Source organism: Squalius cephalus (assembly GCF_949319135.1).
Source record: "Squalius cephalus genome assembly, chromosome: 7".
NCBI classification, from domain to species: domain Eukaryota; kingdom Metazoa; phylum Chordata; class Actinopteri; order Cypriniformes; family Leuciscidae; genus Squalius; species Squalius cephalus.
In genome coordinates this window covers 3,844,725-3,865,927 of record NC_137128.1, presented here as the reverse complement: position 1 = coordinate 3,865,927, position 21,203 = coordinate 3,844,725, and the positions used below count along the sequence as shown (strand labels likewise).

At 40.8% G+C, this 21,203-nt stretch overlaps 1 protein-coding gene across 1 annotated transcript; it reads right to left on the bottom strand.

The window, feature by feature from the left end:
• Positions 1-677: 677 nt before the first annotated feature.
• LOC307161629 (uncharacterized protein) lies at positions 678-20,956 on the bottom strand. The gene is made up of 3 exons (XM_079876486.1): positions 20,815-20,956; positions 5,205-5,462; positions 678-5,126 (listed from the first exon to the last, which is right to left on the bottom strand). The coding sequence occupies exons 2-3, from the start codon at positions 5,281-5,283 to the stop codon at positions 1,294-1,296; spliced, it is 3,912 nt and encodes a 1,303-aa protein (XP_079732612.1). The 5' UTR covers positions 5,284-5,462; positions 20,815-20,956; the 3' UTR covers positions 678-1,293.
• Positions 20,957-21,203: the final 247 nt, after the last annotated feature.

Genomic DNA, 21,203 nt, shown 5'->3' with positions numbered 1-21,203 from the left:
CCTACTTTTACCATGCTGTGTTTTATTAGAATATAAAAACATCCTTGTGTTGAACACGTAGGCTATACAAGCACTGAAAGGTTGCCTATCATTCTAGTTCACATTTCACATTTCATGTTTCTGTCTACATGTACATATATGACATTAGGCTTAGTTCATGTTTTTACTCCAAACTCATTTCATAACATACATTTTAATCTGGCACGACCAGTTTAACATGTCTTACCTTAAAAATCTTCTCATCTTCAAATCGCGTTCTTCTGAGGTAAATCCGAGGTAAATTCAAGGTAAACAGCACAGCACAGCACAGCTTACAGTTGTCCAAACCCGATGAAAGCAGAGAAGAGTAAGTTACGAAGTCTCTGCTTCTTTGTTTTGAGGTGATGAGGGCGTTTACAGGTCTGCGTTTCTCCGCATGGATCATTTGCATGTCAATCGCTCGTGCGCGCGTAGGCGTGTTCAACTTAAATTTAATGAGGACGCGTTTGAGAAACTGTACATGCCGCTGCTTTCGTATGGATTACTTAAAAATAGAATATTTGTTTTTTATATAATTTACATACTTTAAAAATAGAGATTCCAAGCGTTGTATAGACATGCGTTTCAAGTCTGTGTGACAAACATTCGCTGAGTTACAGGTCATTCTCTGAATGAGTTTCACATTGAGAGAGACGGCAGAACGTGCATCATGTTTATTTTCTTTGTTTTACGAAAAACACAACATTTTGTTTTTATTATGAGTGTACACAAATAAAAGAAGACATTTAACAGTTTTGAATGATGTACAATACAAGTATGTAAAATCAAAATCAACAGAGTAATTTGCACTGATATAAAAAAAACGAGCAGATCACGCCGGCGTGATTGCCGACCTCAGGGGATTAAAGGGATAGTTCAATCTCACCCTCAAGTCATCCTAGGTGTATATGACATTCTTCTTTCAGACTAATCAGTGTTATATTAAAAAACTTCCTGGCTCTTCCAAGCTTTACAATGGCAGTGAATGGAGGATCAGATTTGGAAGCCCAAAAAAGTGCATCCATCCATCATAACAGTAACATCCATGCTCATCATACACACTGTCAGGGATGTTGGTCACGCTTCCAACAGGGAACTCTTTTAACTTTGGAAAGATCACTTTTCAGTTTCTCAGTTCTTCGTGCATATCTTTTCAATAGCAAAAAAAATAACTTTGAATGCTCAAAAACTTGTGAACGTTAACTTTATTATTTGGAAGTTTATCTGAATTTAAACCCATGCACTGAAAGAGTTCAGGGTTGAAACGAAGCGTGCTCACATTGGAAGCTTTGGACAGTTATTAGTGCTATGTCTCTTTTGAGCGCCTGCTGTGCTGAAATTCTTCCCACACAGAGGGCATGGGTACGGCTTCTCTCCTGTGTGCACTCGCGCATGTGTCTTCAAGTTTCCTGACTTGGAGAAACTCTTCCCACATTGGGAACACTTGTGAGTTTTCCCTCCTGACTTGTGAGGTTTCTCTCCTGACTTGTGAGGTTTCTCTCCTGACTTGGGAGGTTTCTCTCCTGACTTGGGAGGTTTTTCTCCTGACTTGTGAGGTTTCTCTCCTGACTTGGGAGGTTTTTCTCCTGACTTGTGAGGTTTCTCTCCTGACTTGGGAGGTTTCTCTCCTGACTTGTGAGGTTTCTCTACGACTAAATGTATTCTCCTGTGCTCTTTCAGACAGGTGGCACTAGTGAAGATATTCCCACACTCAGTGCACACGTGAGCGCTCACTCCTGAATGTAATTTCTGGTGTTCTTTCAAATAGTCCAGTCGTGGAAATCTCATTCCACAGAAGGAACACAAGAAAGGCCTCTCATCCGCATGGGTTTTCAGGTGCATCTGCAAGTTTTCTGCCAGACTAAACTCCTCTCCACACTGATCACAGTTATAGTGACTTTCTCCAGCGTGAGAGAGCATGTGTTTCTTGAGGATCTGTGCCCATCTGAAAGTCTTGCCGCACTGACTGCATGTGTAAGGTTTCTCAGAAGAGTGAATTCTCAGGTGACTCTGAAGTTCTCCTTTACGTTTGACACTCTTTCCACACTCATGGCATGTGAAAGCTCTCTCTTCAGAGTGAACTAGTGCGTGCTTCGAAAGGTTTGTTTTCTGTAAGAAACTCATTCCACATTGACTGCAGCTATAAGGCCTTTCACGTTCACCAGTCTCGTTATGTTTGTGTGTCTTAAGGCTTTTGTTGGTTTTGAATGTCTTTCCACACTGCTCACATTTGAACGGCTTCTCTCCAGTGTGAACTCTCATGTGAGCCTTAAGGATTCCTCTTTCATTGAAGCTCTTCGCACATTGATGGCATTTGAATGGCTTCTCTCCAGTGTGAACTCTCATGTGAACCTTAAGGTTTCCTTTTTCATTGAAGCTCTTCCCACATTGATGGCATTTGAAAGGCATCTCTCCGGAGTGAATTCTCATGTGAGGGCGAACGTGTCCTTTATGTCTGAAACCCTTTCCACACAGAGGGCATGGGTACGGCTTCTCTCCTGTGTGCACTCGCACATGTGTCTTCAAGTTTCCTGCCTGGGAGAAACTCTTCCCACATTGGGAACACTTGTAAGGTTTCTCTCCTGACTTGTGAGTTTTCTCTACAACTAAATGTATCCTCCTGTGCTCTTTCAGACAGGTGGCACTAGTGAAGATATTCCCACACTCAGTGCACACGTGAGCGCTCACTCCTGAATGTAATTTCTGGTGCTCCTTCAAATAGTCCAGTCGTGGAAATCTCATTCCACAGAAGGAACACAAGAAAGGCCTCTCATCCGCATGGGTTTTCAGGTGTGTCTGCAAGTTTTCTGCCAGACTAAACTGTTCACCACACTGATCACAGTTATGGTGACTTTCTCCAGCATGAGAGAGCATGTGTTTCTTGAAGATCTGTGCCCATCTGAAAGTCTTGCCGCACTGACTGCATGTGTAAGGTTTCTCAGAAGAGTGAATTCTCAGGTGACTCTGAAGTTCTCCTTTACGTTTGACACTCTTTCCACACTCATGGCATGTGAAAGCTCTCTCTCCAGAGTGAACTAGTGCGTGCTTCGAAAGGTTTGTTTTCTGTGAGAAACTCTTTTCACATTGACTGCAGCTATAAGGCCTTTCAAGTTCACCAGTATCGTTATGTTTGTGTGTCTTAAGGCTTTTGTTGGTTTTGAATGTCTTTCCACACTGCTCACATTTGAATGGCTTCTCTCCAGTGTGAACTCTCATGTGAGCCTTAAGGTTTCCTCTTTGATTGAAGCCCTTCCCACATTGATGGCATTTGAATGGCTTCTCTCCAGTGTGAACTCTCATGTGAGCCTTAAGGTTTCCTCTTTCATTGAAGCTCTTCCCACATTCATGGCATTTGAAAGGCATCTCTCCGGAGTGAATTCTCATGTGAGTGCGAACTTGTTCTTTATATCTGAAACCCTTTCCACACAGAGGGCATGGGTACGGCTTCTCTCCTGTGTGCACTCGCGCATGTGTCTTCAAGTTTCCTGCCTGGGAGAAACTCTTCCCACATTGGGAACACTTGTGAGGTTTCTCTCCTGACTTGTGAGATTTCTCTCCTGACTTGTGAGGTTTTCCTACGACTACATGTATTCTCCTGTGCTCTTTCAGACAGGTGGCACTAGTGAAGATATTCCCACACTCAGTGCACACATGAGCACTCACTCCTGAATGTAATTTCTGGTGCTCCTTCAAATAGTCCAGTCGTGGAAATCTCATTCCACAGAAGGAACACAAGAAAGGCCTCTCATCCGCATGGGTTTTCAGGTGCGTCTGCAAGTTTTCTGCCAGACTAAACTCCTCGCCACACTGATCACAGTTAAAGTGACTTTCTCCAGCATGAGAGAGCATGTGTTTCTTGAAGATCTGTGCCCATCTGAAAGTCTTTCCGCACTGACTGCATGTGTAAGGTTTCTCAGAAGAGTGAATTCTCAGGTGACTGTGAAGTTCTCCTTTACGTTTGACACTCTTTCCACACTCATGGCATGTGAAAGCTCTCTCTTCAGAGTGAACTAGTGCGTGCTTCGAAAGGTTTTTTTTCTGTGAGAAACTCATTCCACATTGACTGCAGCAATAAGGCCTTTCACGTTCACCAGTATCATTCTGTTTGTGTGTCTTAAGGCTTTTGTTGGTTTTGAATGTTTTTCCACACTGCTCACATTTGAACGGCTTCTCTCCAGTGTGAACTCTCATGTGAGCCTTAAGGTTTCCTCTTTCATTGAAGCCCTTCCCACATTGATGGCATTTGAAAGGCATCTCTCCGGAGTGAATTCTCATGTGAGTGCGGACGTGTCCTTTATATCTGAAACCCTTTCCACATTGAGGGCATGGGTACGGCTTCTCTCCAGTGTGAACTCTCATGTGAGCCTTAAGGCGTCCTTTTACTTTGAAACTCTTTCCACATTCTGGGCAGGTGAAAACATCTCCTCCAGGCGTTTCAATCTGTGAGCTATTAGAAGAATGCTCTCCTGTGACAAACTCCTGTTTCTCCACTTCATTCAGCTCTTGACTTTCTTCTTTAACTTCCACCTGTTTCTCCACTTCATTCAGCTCTTGACTTTCTTCTTTAACTTCCACCTGTTTCTCCACTTCATTCAGCTCTTGACTTTCTTCTTTAACTTCCACCTGTATCTCCACTTCATTCAGCTCTTGACTTTCTTCTTTAACTTCCACCTGTTTCTCCACTTCATTCAGCTCTTGACTTTCTTCTTTAACTTCCACCTGTTTCTCCACTTCATTCAGCTCTTGACTTTCTTCTTTAACTTCCACCTGTTTCTCCACTTCATTCAGCTCTTGACTTTCTTCTTTAACTTCCACCTGTATCTCCACTTCATTCAGCTCTTGACTTTCTTCTTTAACTTCCACCTGTTTCTCCACTTCATTCAGCTCTTGACTTTCTTCTTTAACTTCCACCTGTTTCTCCACTTCATTCAGCTCTTGACTTTCTTCTTTAACTTCCACCTGTTTCTCCACTTCATTCAGCTCTTGACTTTCTTCTTTAACTTCCACCTGCATCTCCACTTCATTCAGCTCTTGACTTTCTTCTTTAACTTCCACCTGTTTCTCCACTTCATTCAGCTCTTGACTTTCTTCTTTAACTTCCACCAGGTCTAAAATGAAGATGTACACAAGTCAAATTAAGCTGAAAATTTAAATGAAAGTGAAAAGAATCAGGAATGGACACCAACCTCTTTGTTCCTCTGTATCTTCATCTTTGTATGCCTCACTCATGTTGTCACTCTCCTCTTTGACAACCTTCATTTCCATGTTTGCAGTTGTATACCCTCAGTATTTGTTTGAACTGGACTTATTTCTTCTGTAATGTGTTTTATGGCGCATCCGAGTGGTTTGTTCACTTGTAAAAAGGTGGGAATGTTCCTGTATTTACCGATGAACTTCTATGGCTTCACCGCAGATGTGAATCATAATCGCTGCATAAATTTGAACTGTTGAAGTAAAGAAGTTAGAAAGACATTATTAGTATTCAGTATGCAGCAAATAATCCAAGCAATACTGCCCATTTCCTACACACTCAATCTAAAAGTTTTCCTACTACAACCCTCTATAATACAAGTATATGGAAATAAAATAATTCTCTTTACAAATTCTCTTCCACAAATTCAGTGGTTCAAATTCATCAGAAAATTCAACATTTCACATCCGGGAACTGCAGGAATAGCAGTGTGTTGATTCATAATCTCCATCTGCTGTTAGTAGACCTCACCAGCAGGGGGTGCAAATGGCTGTTGACGAAGAAGACTATAGAGCAATTAGAGTGCTCAGCGGGCCTGAAAATTACAACCCGACCCGACCCGACCCGGCCCGTGGCTTTTAAAGCCCGGACCCGATGTAACCCGACACATCAACATGAATTATCTGCCCGAACCCGGCCCGCGGCCCGACGGCGCCATTTTTTTTCTCATACACGTATTATCATGACCAGCAGACGGGAATTCGAATCAACTTTTAATGTTCACGCCTTTCCAGCACCACTCCAAACACTTTTCAGACCTCTGATTTTCCCACTCCTGTAGATTTGTGAATTCACTGTAGATTTGTGAATTCACCTGTGGCAAGTTTACTTTTCACCAACTCCATCTTCTTCTCCAGGCTAAAGGCGTGCACGCAGCGGTGTCAGGTCTGTCCCCGCCCACCTCTCCATGATGCACGTTGCACGCAGCAGCCAGACTTTCGTTACGGTGAACAGCAGCGATGATTAATAAATGTTTTTTTTGTTTGTTTTTTTCACTGAGCGGAAAAGATTAAGCCCGAGGTCCGACCCGACCCGAGTCATTTGCTTATATTTTTGACCCGAACCCGGCCCGAACCCGCGGGTCCTGTCGGGTTTGTCGGGCCGACCCGTTGAGAACTCTAAGAGCAATGGGTGAGATACTCATTCAATACATCGTGCTCCAGAATTCCCCTATTGTCGGGACGTTTAACGTAGCTTAATGGACTAATACAGTGATATAAAAGACAGCAGCTCGGGGGACCGACCAGTCGGGCTCCAGTGTCTCAGGAGTCCCAGGGTGGGTGGAGCAGACAGCAAGCGGCGCCGGCAGGGCGATGGGGCTTGGGGAAGGCCTCCAGGCCGGCAGCGGGCTCTGAAGCGGCTGTGGCCACTGTGACCAAAAGTGACCATTATTTTCTCAAAAATACAAACATGTACGGTAGCCCTGTTTGTGCTAAATAGAGTGTAATTACACCTTTGCCATTAATATGTTTATAAGCAACTGAAAAAAGCACAAATGTCAGGGCATGTCAGAGCATCTCAAGGACCCCAAAAACACCTTAGACCCCAGAGGGTTAAAAGCGCGATAAGTCGTGAAAGAGAACTGAATTCTGCTTACAGGATGCCATGCCGCACGCGCGCTCCGAGCGCAACGCAGACAAGAAGCTTTTGTCTTCGGTTGCGCGCCTAAACAGCCAAATAAACACAGAAATATATCAAAATGCCAAGTCGAGTATTCACGTAAACAGAGTAGATGTAAGTACTGTGTGCATTTTCTCTCTCTCTCTCTCTCTCTCTCACACACTTATGCTCATCAGTAACTCAACCTCACTGTGAAAGCCCTGCACAATTAATTCCATATTGCAACTTATTTATTGTTTGCTGAATATTTGTTTTTAGTTGTCTATGGACAACTAAAGCTTAGGCTACTGTTGGAAATTTAATTAGAAAAAAAAGCATGTCTTTAATAATAATATTAGATTATTTTTTACTGTGGCTCTTTTGGAAAAATCATGCATTAACCAAAAATTAAAAAATAGCTCTTTGGACAAGAAAGGTTCCCAACTCCTGGCCTACATGATGTTAAGAGGATGCTGTATGTGTGTGCCTTGCAGTAAATCAAAATGGCATCAGACGAGGACACTGACAGGGAGAGAGAATGCAGCAAACCTAAAAAGAAGCGGGTCTGTGCCCCTCAGAAGTTCCTGACAAAATATCAGGAGCAGTTGCCCTGCCTCCACCCCTCTAAACTGCCCAATCATGCCTTTTGCACTTCGTGTAATTATAATTTTGACATTAGCCACCAAGGAGTTACAGGTAATAATATAGCTATCATATGAAATGTTGGTTCCCTTTTAATTAAACAATTGAATACAATTAAATTTATGGTTATTAGTTTATATAAGCATACATAACATACAATTAAATATTGATCATGAACAAAAAAAATTAAGTGTACTGAAAAAAAGTATAGCGTAGTAGTGCAGAGCAAGTGATATTTTTAGAATCCGGTGAAATCATAGTTTTGCCTAATCACTTTTACAGTCTAACCTAAAATTATAAAGAGAAGCTTTAGTGTGTGTGTGTGTGTGTGTGTGTGTGTGTGTGTGTGTGTGTGTGTGTGTGTGCGTATGCGTTTTGCAGACTGTCGACGGCACGTGGAGGGGAAAAACATTAAAAAATTGTGTCTGCTACAGACTCAGTGCCTATAATTAACTCATTCTTCGTACAACCACAAGATTTGAGACCAATCCGTGCAGAAACCCTTTACACTATATTCATTGTAGAACACAACCTGCCATTAGCTGCTGCAGACCATGCCGGACAACTGTTTAAGAAAATGTTTCCTGATAGTAAAATAGCCAAACAGTATGGCTGTGGCAGAACTAAGACTGCTGCCATAGTAAAAACAATGGCCTGGCATGATGATGAGTGCATTACAGAAGCAATGAAGCACTCTCCATACAGCCTTGCTACAGATGGGAGCACAGATATGGAGGACATAAAAATGTACCCCATTGTAGTGAAGATTTTTAATGCCAGTCTAGGTAGGGTAGTTGTGATGTTGCTCAAGATTTGTGAATCAAGAGAGTCTACTGGGAGAGCAATATTTGAATTGCTTGATGGTGAACTGACAAAGAGAGGCATACCATGGTCAAATTGTGTCAGCCTTGCAGCTGACAATGCTTCAGTTATGCAAGGTTTGGGGAAAGGTGTAGCAGCTTTTTTGAAGGCACAACATCCGCATATCTACCTAGTTGGTTGTCCCTGCCACCTGATACATCTAGCTGCAGAGAGGGCATCCAGGCAGCTTAGTGTGAACATCGAAGACTTCCTTATTACCATCTATTACTATCTAGACAAAAGCAGCAAGAGAAAGCCAAGCCTATGTGATATTCAAATCATGTGTGACACAGAGGTGAGAAAGATCCTTAAGCTGGCCTCCACAAGATGGCTGTCTCTGGGGCAGTGTGTGAACCGTTTATTGCAACAGTGGGATGCTCTTACTGTTAAGAAAAAGTACTGGAAAGAAAAAGAGGACAAAGTCCTCAGGTTCCTCCAATCTGCCAAAGCTTCCACCTGGTACTACCCAGAAGCCAAATGCCACACCCTCCACCAGCATGCCAGCTACAGTGCAGCTCAATCTATCCTCTATGGCTATGCTACCAAAGCTGTCTGCACCTCCACCTGGTCCTAACCAGAAGCCTAAAGCTCCTGGACATCTTGCTGCAGAGTTTGACTTGACCAATTTCCTCTTCAAGCAAAACGAAATTGGAAAAAGAGCTGCAAAAGAAAAAGAAAAAACAAAGGCGGAAAGAACAGAGAAAGAAGAGAAAAAGGATCTGACAAAACCTGAAAAGGTTCTTCAGTTCCTTACCAACCCTATGTTCACAGGTGTATTCACTCTTTCTGAAGAGGGTCATACCAGTCTTTGACATCAGCAACCAAATTCTTCAAAAAGATGAGCCATGCTTACATATTCTGCTTCCAACTTTGGAGCTGCAACTGCAAAAGATATTGCTTTCATTCTGTAAGCCTGAGCATGTCATCACTATGTTGAAGGAAATTGGTTGAGCTATCAGGCCAACCATCACAAGTAAAAAGCAGCTGCCTGACGAGGAACTCTCAATTGGGCATGAGACCCAAGTCTTTATCCAAAGCCAGGGTAACTTAGAGATGAAGCCATTCTATAGGGATGTGAGGAAGTTCTTTTCATCTGCAGCTGACTACATGCCTTCTAAATTTCCATTTGGGGATGAGCTGCTTATGCATGCTGTTGTGGCCGACATAGAGAAGTGAAATTCTGTTCTGTTAACTTCTTCATCAGCCACTTTCCTTCCATTTTGCCGGGCAGTGTAACAGTGGATCAGGTAGAGGATGAGTTCAGGGTGTATCAAACCACCAGCTTTGATTCCAGCATCCTCAGGAAACATATTGATGAGGCCTGGAGAGACATCGGCCTGTTGAAGAGGGGAGGCCGGGAGGTCTTCGCCAAGCTCTCAGCAGTTTTACTTGGAATACTAGAAATATTCCATAGCAATGCTGACTGTGAGAGGGTTTTCAGTCTTGTTACCAAGAACAAGACCCAATACAGAGCCAGCCTGAGCACTGATATATGATCAGTGCTTTGGTTATGAAAAAGGTGAGCATGGCTGCTAAGGGCACTGTCTGCCACATGGTGGACTTCAGCGACAAGCTTCTCAGGAAGGCCAAGTCAGCTACCTATGAGGCAAAACAGTCTAGAGCAGCTGCCACTGCCACAAGTGATGCATCTCAACAGTAAAATGTTTATTAAGAAAGGACATGGCACAGCTTTAGTGATTTTATCTTTCTTTCAATAGTTTGCCAATTGTCAATGTTCAAAAGGACATATTTTCTTCTGTGATTTTGAGTTATTTATATGATGTTGAAGGTCTATGAAGGTCTCTGATAAGGGTCATAAACCTTTTGGGATTTTCACTTCCCTTTTGTCAGATGTCCAAGTTGAAGTGAATGTTCTATGATGTGGATATATAATTTTTCATTAAAAATGTTCTTGCTTCCTTCATAGTGGATTTATATGTTGAATAACTGAATATGGTGGTGGGTGGGGAAATGACAATGGCCTAGGACCAGGTGAAGTGATTGGTAAGCATGTGAACTAAACGATACACTATAGTATACTAATGCCCAACCAGCCAAATTGACATCAAAGACAGTGGTAATAGCATATTTTTCCGCGTGTTCATGAAGTAGAACTTCGACAATAAATCAGTAAGTTGCTACTCAAAAAAGTTTTTCAAGGTTGGCAAGGTCTGGGTCTGTGAAAGCGCTATATAAATGCTGTTCATTTACCATTTACCATAAATAAATAAGTAGGCCTATAAGTAAAATAATCAGTTGATGGACATGCACTTGTTAATGCTGATGCTGAGGAATTACAGTTGCAGCATCTCATAATGTTCCTCAAACTGAGTAGTAGGGGTGGTCGATATGGAAAAAATACGGAAAAATCACGATTCACGATTTTATCACGATTCTTTTTCATGTTGATTTTTAAGACTATTTTGAAAATTACTGAGCCGCAATACAAGCAAACGAATACCCCCATTTAAAACAATATAGCCATACAAGGTAACAAAACATAAAAGGGAAAAAAATGACAAAGTAGCATATTTTAATCAATTTAATCATATTTAATGGAAGTGCAATTGTGCAAAGTAAGAACATTCAACAGGACTTGCATTACAATCAAAGACTTCTCATCACAAAATGAACATTGTTTTAAAAAAAAATCAAACATTGGCAACAGCTGTAAACCCTGAGCAAAACCCTTGTCAGCATGTTTTTCTCTTTCTATTTTTTTTTGAGGTAGCATCTAGCATGAAAAATATAGATAAACAGATGCATCAAAAACAATGAAAAAATGTAAGCTTATTTTAAAAAGGTTAAATAAAAATGTTTAAATAAAATGTAACTAGTTATAAATGTAAGTACAGTCAGAGACTATAGCATTTGCTTCAAAAGGTAAAACACAACACAATAAATAGCTTAATAAAGAAAAGTCAAATACAAAATGTAAACTACCTTTTATAATCTCTTAAGTATTTTTTTTAAAAGTGCAATGTGATTCAGAACCAAACAATCAACCAAAGGTGCAAACATGAATCCTGACTCTTTTAAACTTAGCAGCTTTAGAACAAACCTTTCACATTTGTGTAAAGTATATATCCTAAGAACGTAAAGTATGACTGATCCCAATCACAAATTTTTAGAGAGGAAAACTAGTTGATTGACTTTATCTGGCTTGAGAGTTGCCCTCTGGCATGTGACAATATTGCCACCAGTGCTAAAAGCTCTTTCTGAGGGAGCACTTGTGGCTGGAATGCACAAGTACTTTCTAGCAAGTTGGCTAACTCTTGAAAAGTTTGCCTCATGGACTTTCCACCATTCCAAGGGATTCACCTCACTTTCTGCATTTGGTGTGGACACGTATCCCTTCAATTCCCCTTCTATTGCCTCTTTTAGAGAAAAGGAAGTTGATCCTGAAATTGCAGATGCACAACAAACACCACCTGAGGTTTTCAAAAAGCTGGCAAGTGATTTCTTTACTTTCTTGTGTGGGGTTTGTTCTGCGTCAGGGCTCTGTGATGTGGAGGCAGATGTAGGCTGTTGAACCGATGCTGCTGGATACTGTACGGTCAGCAAAGACTCCAGCTCAGATACAGCTCTGGCTTGTATTCCCTCTGTCTTGTCGCTGTCAATTAGGGCTGCACAATTAACTGAATTTCTAATCGCGATTATGATTATGGATGCCACGATTACGTAATCGTTCAAAGCCGCGATTACCAAAAAAAAAAAAAAACTCTGCGTGCATTTAGAGCATGTTATGAGAGGCGAATCACAACTACTTCAGAAAACCCAGCACAATAGGAACTACCATGCAGTGACGTATTTGTACGCTGAAATAAAAAGACTTTCACCTCAGAAAAATGGACGTTCCTGTCCTTTCAGCCGTTATACTGTGCTCGTTAGCGCCTATGGTTAGCGCATACTCTTCAAATGCACGCGCAAATGTGGCGGCGCGCGCTGTGTATAAGTGCAAAGGAAACTACGAGCATGCAACGTTGTAAATTAGTAAGTCACGAAATTAAGTAAAATACCAATAAATCACGTTACTGGTACGTCGTGTGTTAGCTGAGAAGGATTTGCATGCTGGGATAATTTTCATTCTATTCACCAGGAGCAGTTTCCACGTTTCATTAACAGTTGTTAATATTGTGTATTCTACTATTCACCATGGTAACTGTCGTTTCAATATTAACCCCAAAATGCCACTTTATTTTCACTTTGTGTTATTTTTTTATAGTGGCTCATACCAACATTGTATTAAAGTCCCCGTGAACCGGAAGTTGCAAACGACTTTTCTCCAGTGTTGTGACGTATTTCCCAGTGAAACGGAATATTGAACAGAGGGCGGGGTATTACTCTAGCGCTCCTCCTCTCCATCTCTGCTCATAACAGACTAACGGTTTGAGGGGAGTGGTTAAGCGTTTCACAACCCAAGTCCTCAAACCTACGTCATCAGGGAAGGTCCTCCAAAGCAGAGGGGAGGGGCATTTTCAGATTTTGATTAAAGATTACGAAGCCAAAAATTTTTTTTTGTGTGGATTGACTTGCATGGATGAATTGTTCACCACAAAACGATCAATTTAGGCAAACAAAGTAAATATGGTCAATTTTGATTTCATGGGGACTTTAACAAAAGCTAGTTTGGGACTGCTATTTAATAGCTTTAGCATAGGCCTAATGTTTATTTCTTAGTAGTCTTTACTATTAGTCATATTCTTACAATTTATGTGCATGTTAAGTAAAGGGGACAGAGTGTGTGTGTTCACAATTTTTAAGTAATATAAGTATAACTAGATTAAAAAGTTCGTCGAGACAAACTTTAAGTTGGCTTGAGAAAGCCGGACCAGAAAGTTTGAAGAAGTTTAAAATAGTTTGGAGTTTAAAGTAGTTTGAAATTTAAATTAGTTTAAAGTTTAAATTAGTTTGAAGTTTAAATTAGCTTAAAGTTTAAATTAGCTTAAAGTTTAAATTAGTTTGAAGTTTAAATTAGCTTAAAGTTTAAATTAACTTAAAGTTTAAATTATTTTAAAGTTTAAAGTAGTTTAAAGTTTAAATTAGCTTAAAGTTTAAATTAGTTTAAAGTTTAAAGTAGTTTAAAGTTAAAAAGTTGTTGGGGGTTTTCTAGTGAGTTGCTAAGGTGTTCTGGGTGGTTGCTAGGCGGTTGCTAGGGTGTTCTGGATGGTTGCTATGGTGTTGATAGGCGGTTGCTAAGGTATTCTGGGTGGTTACTAGGCGGTTGCTAGGGTATTCTTGGTGGTTGCTAGGCGGTTGCTAGGGTGTTCTGGGTGGTTGCTATGGTGTTGCTAGGTGGTTGCTAAGGTATTCTGGGTGGTTGCTAGGCGGTTGCTAGGGTTTTCTGGGTGGTTGCTATGCTGTTGCTAGGGTGTTCTGGGTGGTTGCTAGGCGGTTGCTAGGGTGTTCTGGGTGGTTGCTATGGTGTTGCTAGGCGGTTGCTAAGGTATTCTGGGCGGTTGCTAGGCGGTTGCTAGGGTGTTCTGGGCGATTGCTATGGTGTTACTAGGTGCTTGGTAGTTGTCACAGATGGCTACTATGGAGTTTTTATAGAGTTCTTAGCATGATCTTGGCATGATTTAGCATTTAACTAATCGCTATTAGCATGTAGCTATTCACTGCTAGCATGTGTAGCATGTTGGAAGTGCTGTTTGCTAGCATGAGTCAAATGAGCCAAACCTCATCTCTATACGATACAGAGATATAGGTCTTGCAAAACGGTTGCTAGGGTACTCAAGTTTGGTTGCTATGGAGTTGCTTGGGAGCTGGAAGCTTTAAACTTAAGAAGTTTAAAGTGGTTTGAAGTTTAAAGTAGTTTACGAGTTTTTGAGTTTTGAGTTTATAAGTTTAAATGAGTTAAGAGTGTGTGTGTGTGTGTGTGTGTGTGTGTTCACGCACACACACACACACACACACACTCAGAGTTTATGAGTTTAGAGTTTATAAGTGTATAAATGGATGAGTTTATAAGTGTACAAGTTTTTGAGTTTAGTTTATAAGTTTAAATGAGTTTAGAGTTTATAAGTTTAAATGAGTTTAAGAGTTCAGAGTTTATTAATTTATGGGTTTAAGAGTTCATAAGTCTATGAATTCATGAGTTTATAAGTTAATTAGTTTATAAGTGTATGAGTTTAGAGTTCATTAGTTTAAATGAGTCTCAATGGCTCATATAGTATATAGAACGGCAGTTTGGTTTAGTCTTCAAGGTGTTTAGATTTAAATTTTTGTCGGTTGGTGAGTTTGAATCTGGATTTGAATTTTTTAGAACTCCCCAGTGTAAGTCAATGGGAGTTTTTCCGAGTTTTGATCGGCATTTTAGGAAAACCGTAAGTCCGATCAGTCTGAAAAGATATAGCAACTAACTTCAGATCAGTTTGAGTGTCTGAGCCGAGTTTGGAGTATGTAGAGTTAAAGCTCTAGGACGAGTTTGAGTCAACAGTTTTTCACAGAAGAATAATAATAATATTAAGTTTAAATAGGATTTCAGTAAGTTGGCTCTCTCAAGCCAACTTAATAATATGCCTATATTATATATAATATATATATTATATATATATATATATTCAATGTAAATTGTGATAATCGTAAATAATAATCGCAATTACAATTTCAAGGGAATAATCGGCAATTATGATTTTTGTCATAATCGTGCAGCCCTACTGTCAATGTATTGGGTTTTGAAGCTGGGATCAAGAAGCGAAGCCATATCCAACAGGTCATCAGTGGTGGGATCTGAGAAACATCCAGAGGGACCTTGGCCTACCAGAGCACAACTTAATCCAGGCAGTCCCAACAAGGTGGAATTCAACACTCCACATGCTGCAAAGGGCATTTGAACAAAAGCGTGCTCTTAATGTCTACTCTGGGGAACACGGCGGTTTTACATGTCCAACTGCCTACCAGTGGGACATTGTGTCCAATTTGATTGAAACACTCATCCCAATTGAGGAAGTGACACTAGAAGTGAGCTACAATAACTCATCTGCATCCAGCATCATTCCCTGTGTGACAGTGCTCAAGATGCTACTTGAAGATAAAGGGCCATCAACACAGGGCATCAGAACGCTCAGGGAGGTAATGAGGGAGAGCCTAATCAAGCGATTCGCCAAACTTGAAGACTCAAAAAATGTGGTTCTAGCATGTCTTTTGGATCCATGTTTCAAGAGTCATGCGTTCTCCTCTGCCTCTACACTAAACAAGGCCAAAGAACCAAGCCTCTAAAAGGCAAAGGAGAGAAGAGACACCCTGCCATAGCCAAATAGACAAGATCTTCAGTTCTCTTCTTGGTCCCCATACTGGTGATCTGTCAGACAAGGACAGTATTGAAGAAGAGTTACATCAGTACCTCAAAAAGCCAGTGATTGACCGGCGTAAGGGGGATCCACTCCAGTGGTGGAGACAGAATGAAGGGCGCTTCAAGCTACTTGTCAAAGAAGCAAGAAAATGTCTTTGCTCACCACCCTCATCAGTCCCTAGTGAGCGTGTCTTCAGTTAAGTGTCTGCAATTTATGACAAAAGAAGAAGCAGGCTCACTGGAGAGCATGCCGAGCAGCTCTGCTTCTGCACCACAACCTGGTGCTGCTGGATTGGGACTACTAATTGTTACCCATTTTAATTTACTTTATAAAACTTCAGAGAGATTACATTTATTTTCCATTATTTGTTCATTTGTTGCTGTTTAAATTTGCTTTAAGTTTTACTTTGTTTACAGAATGCTGCTGATGGATGCTCCCAGCACTTTTTATGTTTGTTGTTATTATTAACATTAATGTTGTTATTATGAACAGTTCTCAGAATTAAAGATATGTTAAAATAATATAAAGAGTCTTTGTCAGAGGCCTTTTTATTCTTAATTTTGACATTAATTTTCATTTTTACACTAGACACATATCGGTTATCGGCCTCCTTGATCTGTAATAATCGGTATCGGCATCGGCCCTGAAAAATGCATATCGGTCGATCCCTATATAAAACGCTTCAAAACAGAGCGCACAAAGCGCGTATGCACATCGCGGGCGCAGAATGATGTGCTCAAAGCAACATGGAGTCACAGTGTTCAGCGCTGCGCTGCACAAGTGCGCATTTAAAAGTTCACGGCACATCTGTCCAACAGTTTATTGATCATTTGTTTCTTCACAGTTTTAAATTCCAGTTATTGTGCGTTTGATGCCGATTCATAGTCCTTGTGATGTGTGTGATCTAACACTGTTAGTAACAGGCACACGGTAGCGAGTCGTTTAAAAACAGCAACAAACTCCAACAAAATAAAGTCATTGTATGCAAATCCACAGCCTTGTATCTACAGATCATGCATTATAATGTGGATATCATATTGGAGAGAGTTTTACCGTGCACCCTGCTGTAACCGGACGAGGCGCGCGCGCTGTTTGAATACTGAATGGAGAATGACAGCCGCAGAGGAGGGAAAACGAGTTTCCGTATACTTTATTGATGTAAATAGACTTCTGTCCCTCACATTAAACTATGAAATAGGCTTCAGATGAATTTGTCACCCAAATTGACGTGAAAAACCGCCCGGTGTGGCCCTGTTGCCCGTGATTGTGGTTCCGTCCCGGGTTACCATGGTGACGGCTGTGAGATTTTTTTTTTTTTACAGATCTGCATGATTCACGTAGGTCACATTTTCAGGTCGGAAAATCCGGAATTCCGGATTAATCCGGAAAAATCACATCCCTGCTTTTGGTTTTGAATATTTTCATTTAAAAGTAGACATTGCAAACTTTCTATAATATATAGCCTATATTTCTCAAATCTGTGAGGCACAAGCTGAGTTTCGGCGCCCTCCAGTTCACGTGCAATGCAAGTGATCGCGACGGCACCTTATTACATTGTCTGCTATATATTTGCTTCTTATTTATTAACCCTCAGACGGTCTTCGTTTCGGAGTCACATCCTGGGCCTTCCCGGTCAGAAGTGACCGGACACCAAAAAATGAAACTTCCTCCATCCCAGTAAAACCAATGCAATTTATTTTTGTTCTATAATATTTTTTCTTTTTAATTTTGTATTTTGACAGAATTTTATTGAATTATTAATATTTATGCAATATTTATGGTCTATTTTTACCATTGAAAATAATTTTAAAAACTATATTTATATATATATATATATATATATATTTTTTTTTTTTTTTTTTTTTTTTTTTTTAATGCTGTATCTTAGTTTAATATAGAGTCTAGGCCTTTAAAAAAAGTGTTTGAAGCAGATTAGCACCATCTGGTGAGAGTATGGAGAGAAAGCGTAGAAGCATGGTGTAACCACTAGATGGCATGTACAGCTCTCTATGGAGAGGCATGTGAATTCCCCAGCTGTTTATGGACACATTTACTTTTTTTTTAGCGCAATTTTCCACCGGACAAAATTGCGATTGTTAACTCATGATTTCTGTTCTGTCTGTGCGCACCAATCTTGCACTTCTATCTACTCCTCAACCAGACCACCTAGAGACTTCGGGTTTTCGGCATTATGTTAAGGAAGGTCTAATCTCGAGAACGCACAAAAAAAATCCAGGAAAAGATTTACTATCTCTTAGTGTTGTGATCAAGCGTGCCGCACAAGCCCTAAAAGTGAAGCCAAAACGTCTCGATCGCCCCCTGGTGGCTGGTCCTAGTATAGGTCATAAGCCCCGCCTCCCCGTGTTATTCAACGGGACGTGAGACCAACTAAACAATTAAATTACACTTCAAATATCTTTTTTCCAAAGGTGGTTTCTTTCATTTGCTGTCGTTTTTATCACGCTGATGTAAGTTCAAGTGTCTGTTTCAAAAATAAGTTGTTTTTTAGTTAGTTATGTGATGTGGTGGTGTAACGTCATGATTGACAGCTGTGATTGACAGGTTCTCGAGCGAAGTAGTCACTGAAGCACCAACGGACATTTTTTTCGGAATCTTCAGAGGACTGAGGAGATTGTATTTACTTTATTTTAACAAGCCTCTCGTCGTACTGCAATATTTTTTTTAAAAAGTGTGCAGAATACACTCTCCCTCGGTGCATTCTGCGAGAGTGAGGGCGGAGCGTTGATTTTCGCGGCTTTACTTCCTGCTCACGACTGCGCAGGTCTGCTCCCGAGATCGCTACTGCGCACACTCAAGTTCCAATATGTCAGCGCCATATCGGGACTCTGGCGGCTTCAGTTCTCATCAATGGAAGAGAGCGAAGGGGCGTCGTCCATCTTTTTTTACAGTCTATGGTTGTGATCCCATGAGGTCAGAAAATTGCGCTAAAACACTCACCGAGTTTTTATTACTTGTTTTTTACAGAATTTGTAACAAAAAATTCAATTCATTCAATTATAACACTTTATGTAAAATAATATTTAAAAATTATTATTTATAAATTTTTTAGATTTTTAGATTTTTTGTCAATTTCCCATTCATTTTCTATGGGGGTCATTTTTGACCGAAGACCACAAGTGTGACTTTTTTTTTTTGCGACGACTTGGCATGCTCGGCTCATGACCTAATTTTTTTTTGTGTGTGTTCACATGCCTAATGTCATAAGTCTAGCCTGACTTCGTCATACTCATATTCTAGTCAGAATGTGAGTCTGAGACTGCTCCATAGAGATTTGATTATGGGGCGTGTCTCAACCGAACCAGGAAAAAAAAAAAACTCTGCACTCAATTGGATAGACCTACAACCAATCAGAGCAACGGAGTAAATGACGCATGTTCTTCATTCATATTTTCAACCAACAAAATGTCGCGGCTCTCTGTTCCTCTTTTAAAATGAATGCGCTGTGGATATCTTCTATAACAGACGCGATGGCGGAATCTACACATGATGTTTCATAAACAAAGTTCGGGAGGAGCACGTACAAATAATCAATCCAATATCAACTTGTCATCAAACAATACCATGTCTAACGTTACCCTATATCAGCATGAGGAAGCATATTCACTCTGTCAACTTACCTAACACTCCTTGACAGTTTTTCAGCATCCCTCCACCACCCCGAATCCTCACTCTTGTCTTGTTCTCTCACAACCAGGAACACGGGGGAGTATGGCTACCGAACCCACAGCCCTCGGACAGCACGTCATATACGCATTTAGTCTATCTGACTTATTTGTGTGAACTCGTGAAATCTTATATATGCATTTATTCTATCTGACTTATTTGTAAATGTGAACTCGTGAAATCTCAATTCTCCAGCTGCACTCGTCTTTGTTGTAAACTAATTCAAATCAAGCACTCTTTGGTGACGTAGGTGATTACGTTACCGTTGCTCATCTGTCCATCATCGTATAAAGCCCGCCCTGACAATTTGATTGGTCCGAACAATTTTTGTTCGGGCATAATAGCTCCTCAACGGAGCGAGTCCAGACCGAACTTCCCGACCAAAAAATATTGTGGGCGGGGTTCGGGCTGGCACCCAGGCTAATAAAAGTCACCAAGTGTTGTAACATTCCAATGAAGCTGTGATTTTTAGAAATTCAAAACAGAAAATGTCCGTCCGAAAATTGACCGTCTGAGGGTCAATTGGTTGATAAAACATTGATCAAAATTAAGATACAATTTATACAAAATAGGTCCGTCCTATATATGCACCGAAACGTTTTACAACGAATATTTAAAGAGCATCAAGCTATTAAAATCTAGGCTATATTATGTATACAGACAGATAATATAACAGTATATTTGTCAGTCATTTTTATTAGGTTAAACAGTGATTGGATAACGTTTTTAATTTAACGTTTTTACTTTTAGTTTAATGTTTTCAATTTAAGGCCCATCCAAAACTGGAATCCTGGCGCATGTTAGTGTGTTTTAGTGTGTGTGGCCAGAAGTGTGTAAATACTGTCCTCAATCCAGTGTGGACTTGGGGAGAAGACAGTCAGCAAGGGTTCGCCAGAGTCCAGGTGTGTCCTGCCACTGACTGGCTTTCCTGCGTGAAGAACACCTCCAGAGTCCAGACGTCTGCGGTATCTGTACTCGACTGTGTGCGGTGCAATACTTCACAGACTCAGAGTCCTGTTTTAGCTGATTGAGAATATTTTGTGTGGCGTTTGTGATCATTATTTTGTGTTTTGTAAGCTTAAAGTCAGAAGAGCTTGCCTTCAGATAGATATGGTCATTTTATTTGCTCTTACTGGAAACTGTTTGCACTTGAGAAAAGCGATTCTGTTTAATTCAGTTCATATCTTTTCAGTTATTTTTCTCGAATAAGACTGCATTCTGCCGGCAGCACTAACCGTAGCAGTGAGAAGATAACCATACTGGTTCCGTATGACAGTTCCGACTACACACACACACACACACACACACACACACACGCACGCACGAGCGTACACACACACGCGCGCGCGCACGCACGAGCGTACACACACACACAGGCGCGCGCACGAGCGTACACACACACATACACTCACACCTGCAGCATTATCACTGTGTGAAACACTGAAAAACATAACTGATATTTACCTGGGCTGCAGTAAACCTGTCCTCATCTTCAGTTAAAGAGCTTCTTCTTCAGGGTGAGTCACTGGCGGACTGACTGTGAACTGACCCGTGTGTGTGCAGCGCCCCCTGCTGGACTTGGAGGATGAGGAGCTGACCCGTGTGTGTGTGTGTGTGTGTGTAGCGCCCGTGGTTGATCCGTGGTTGTTTTTTTATTATTTTTTTTATTTACAAAAAACTGCAGCATACAAAACTGTCGTAGGGGAAAGAGAATACATGCTTATACAGACGTCAATACACAAAAAGTATTAACCAAGCAGAACACAACAACAAAAAACAAACTAAAAAAAAACTAAAAGAAAACTAGAAAACTAAAAGTCTAAATTTGAAACTAAAAGTCTAAGTCGAAAACT

What these genes read in the sequence shown, in the direction of transcription:
- LOC307161629 (XM_079876486.1), bottom strand. Translation starts at nt 5,283, where the DNA reads ATGGAAATGAAGGTTGTCAAAGAGGAGAGTGACAACATGAGTGAGGCA. An exon ending in AGATACAGAGGAACAAAGAG is followed by an intron (nt 5,127 to 5,204) that starts GTTGGTGTCCAT and finishes TCTTCATTTTAG; the next exon opens with ACCTGGTGGAAGTTAAAGAA.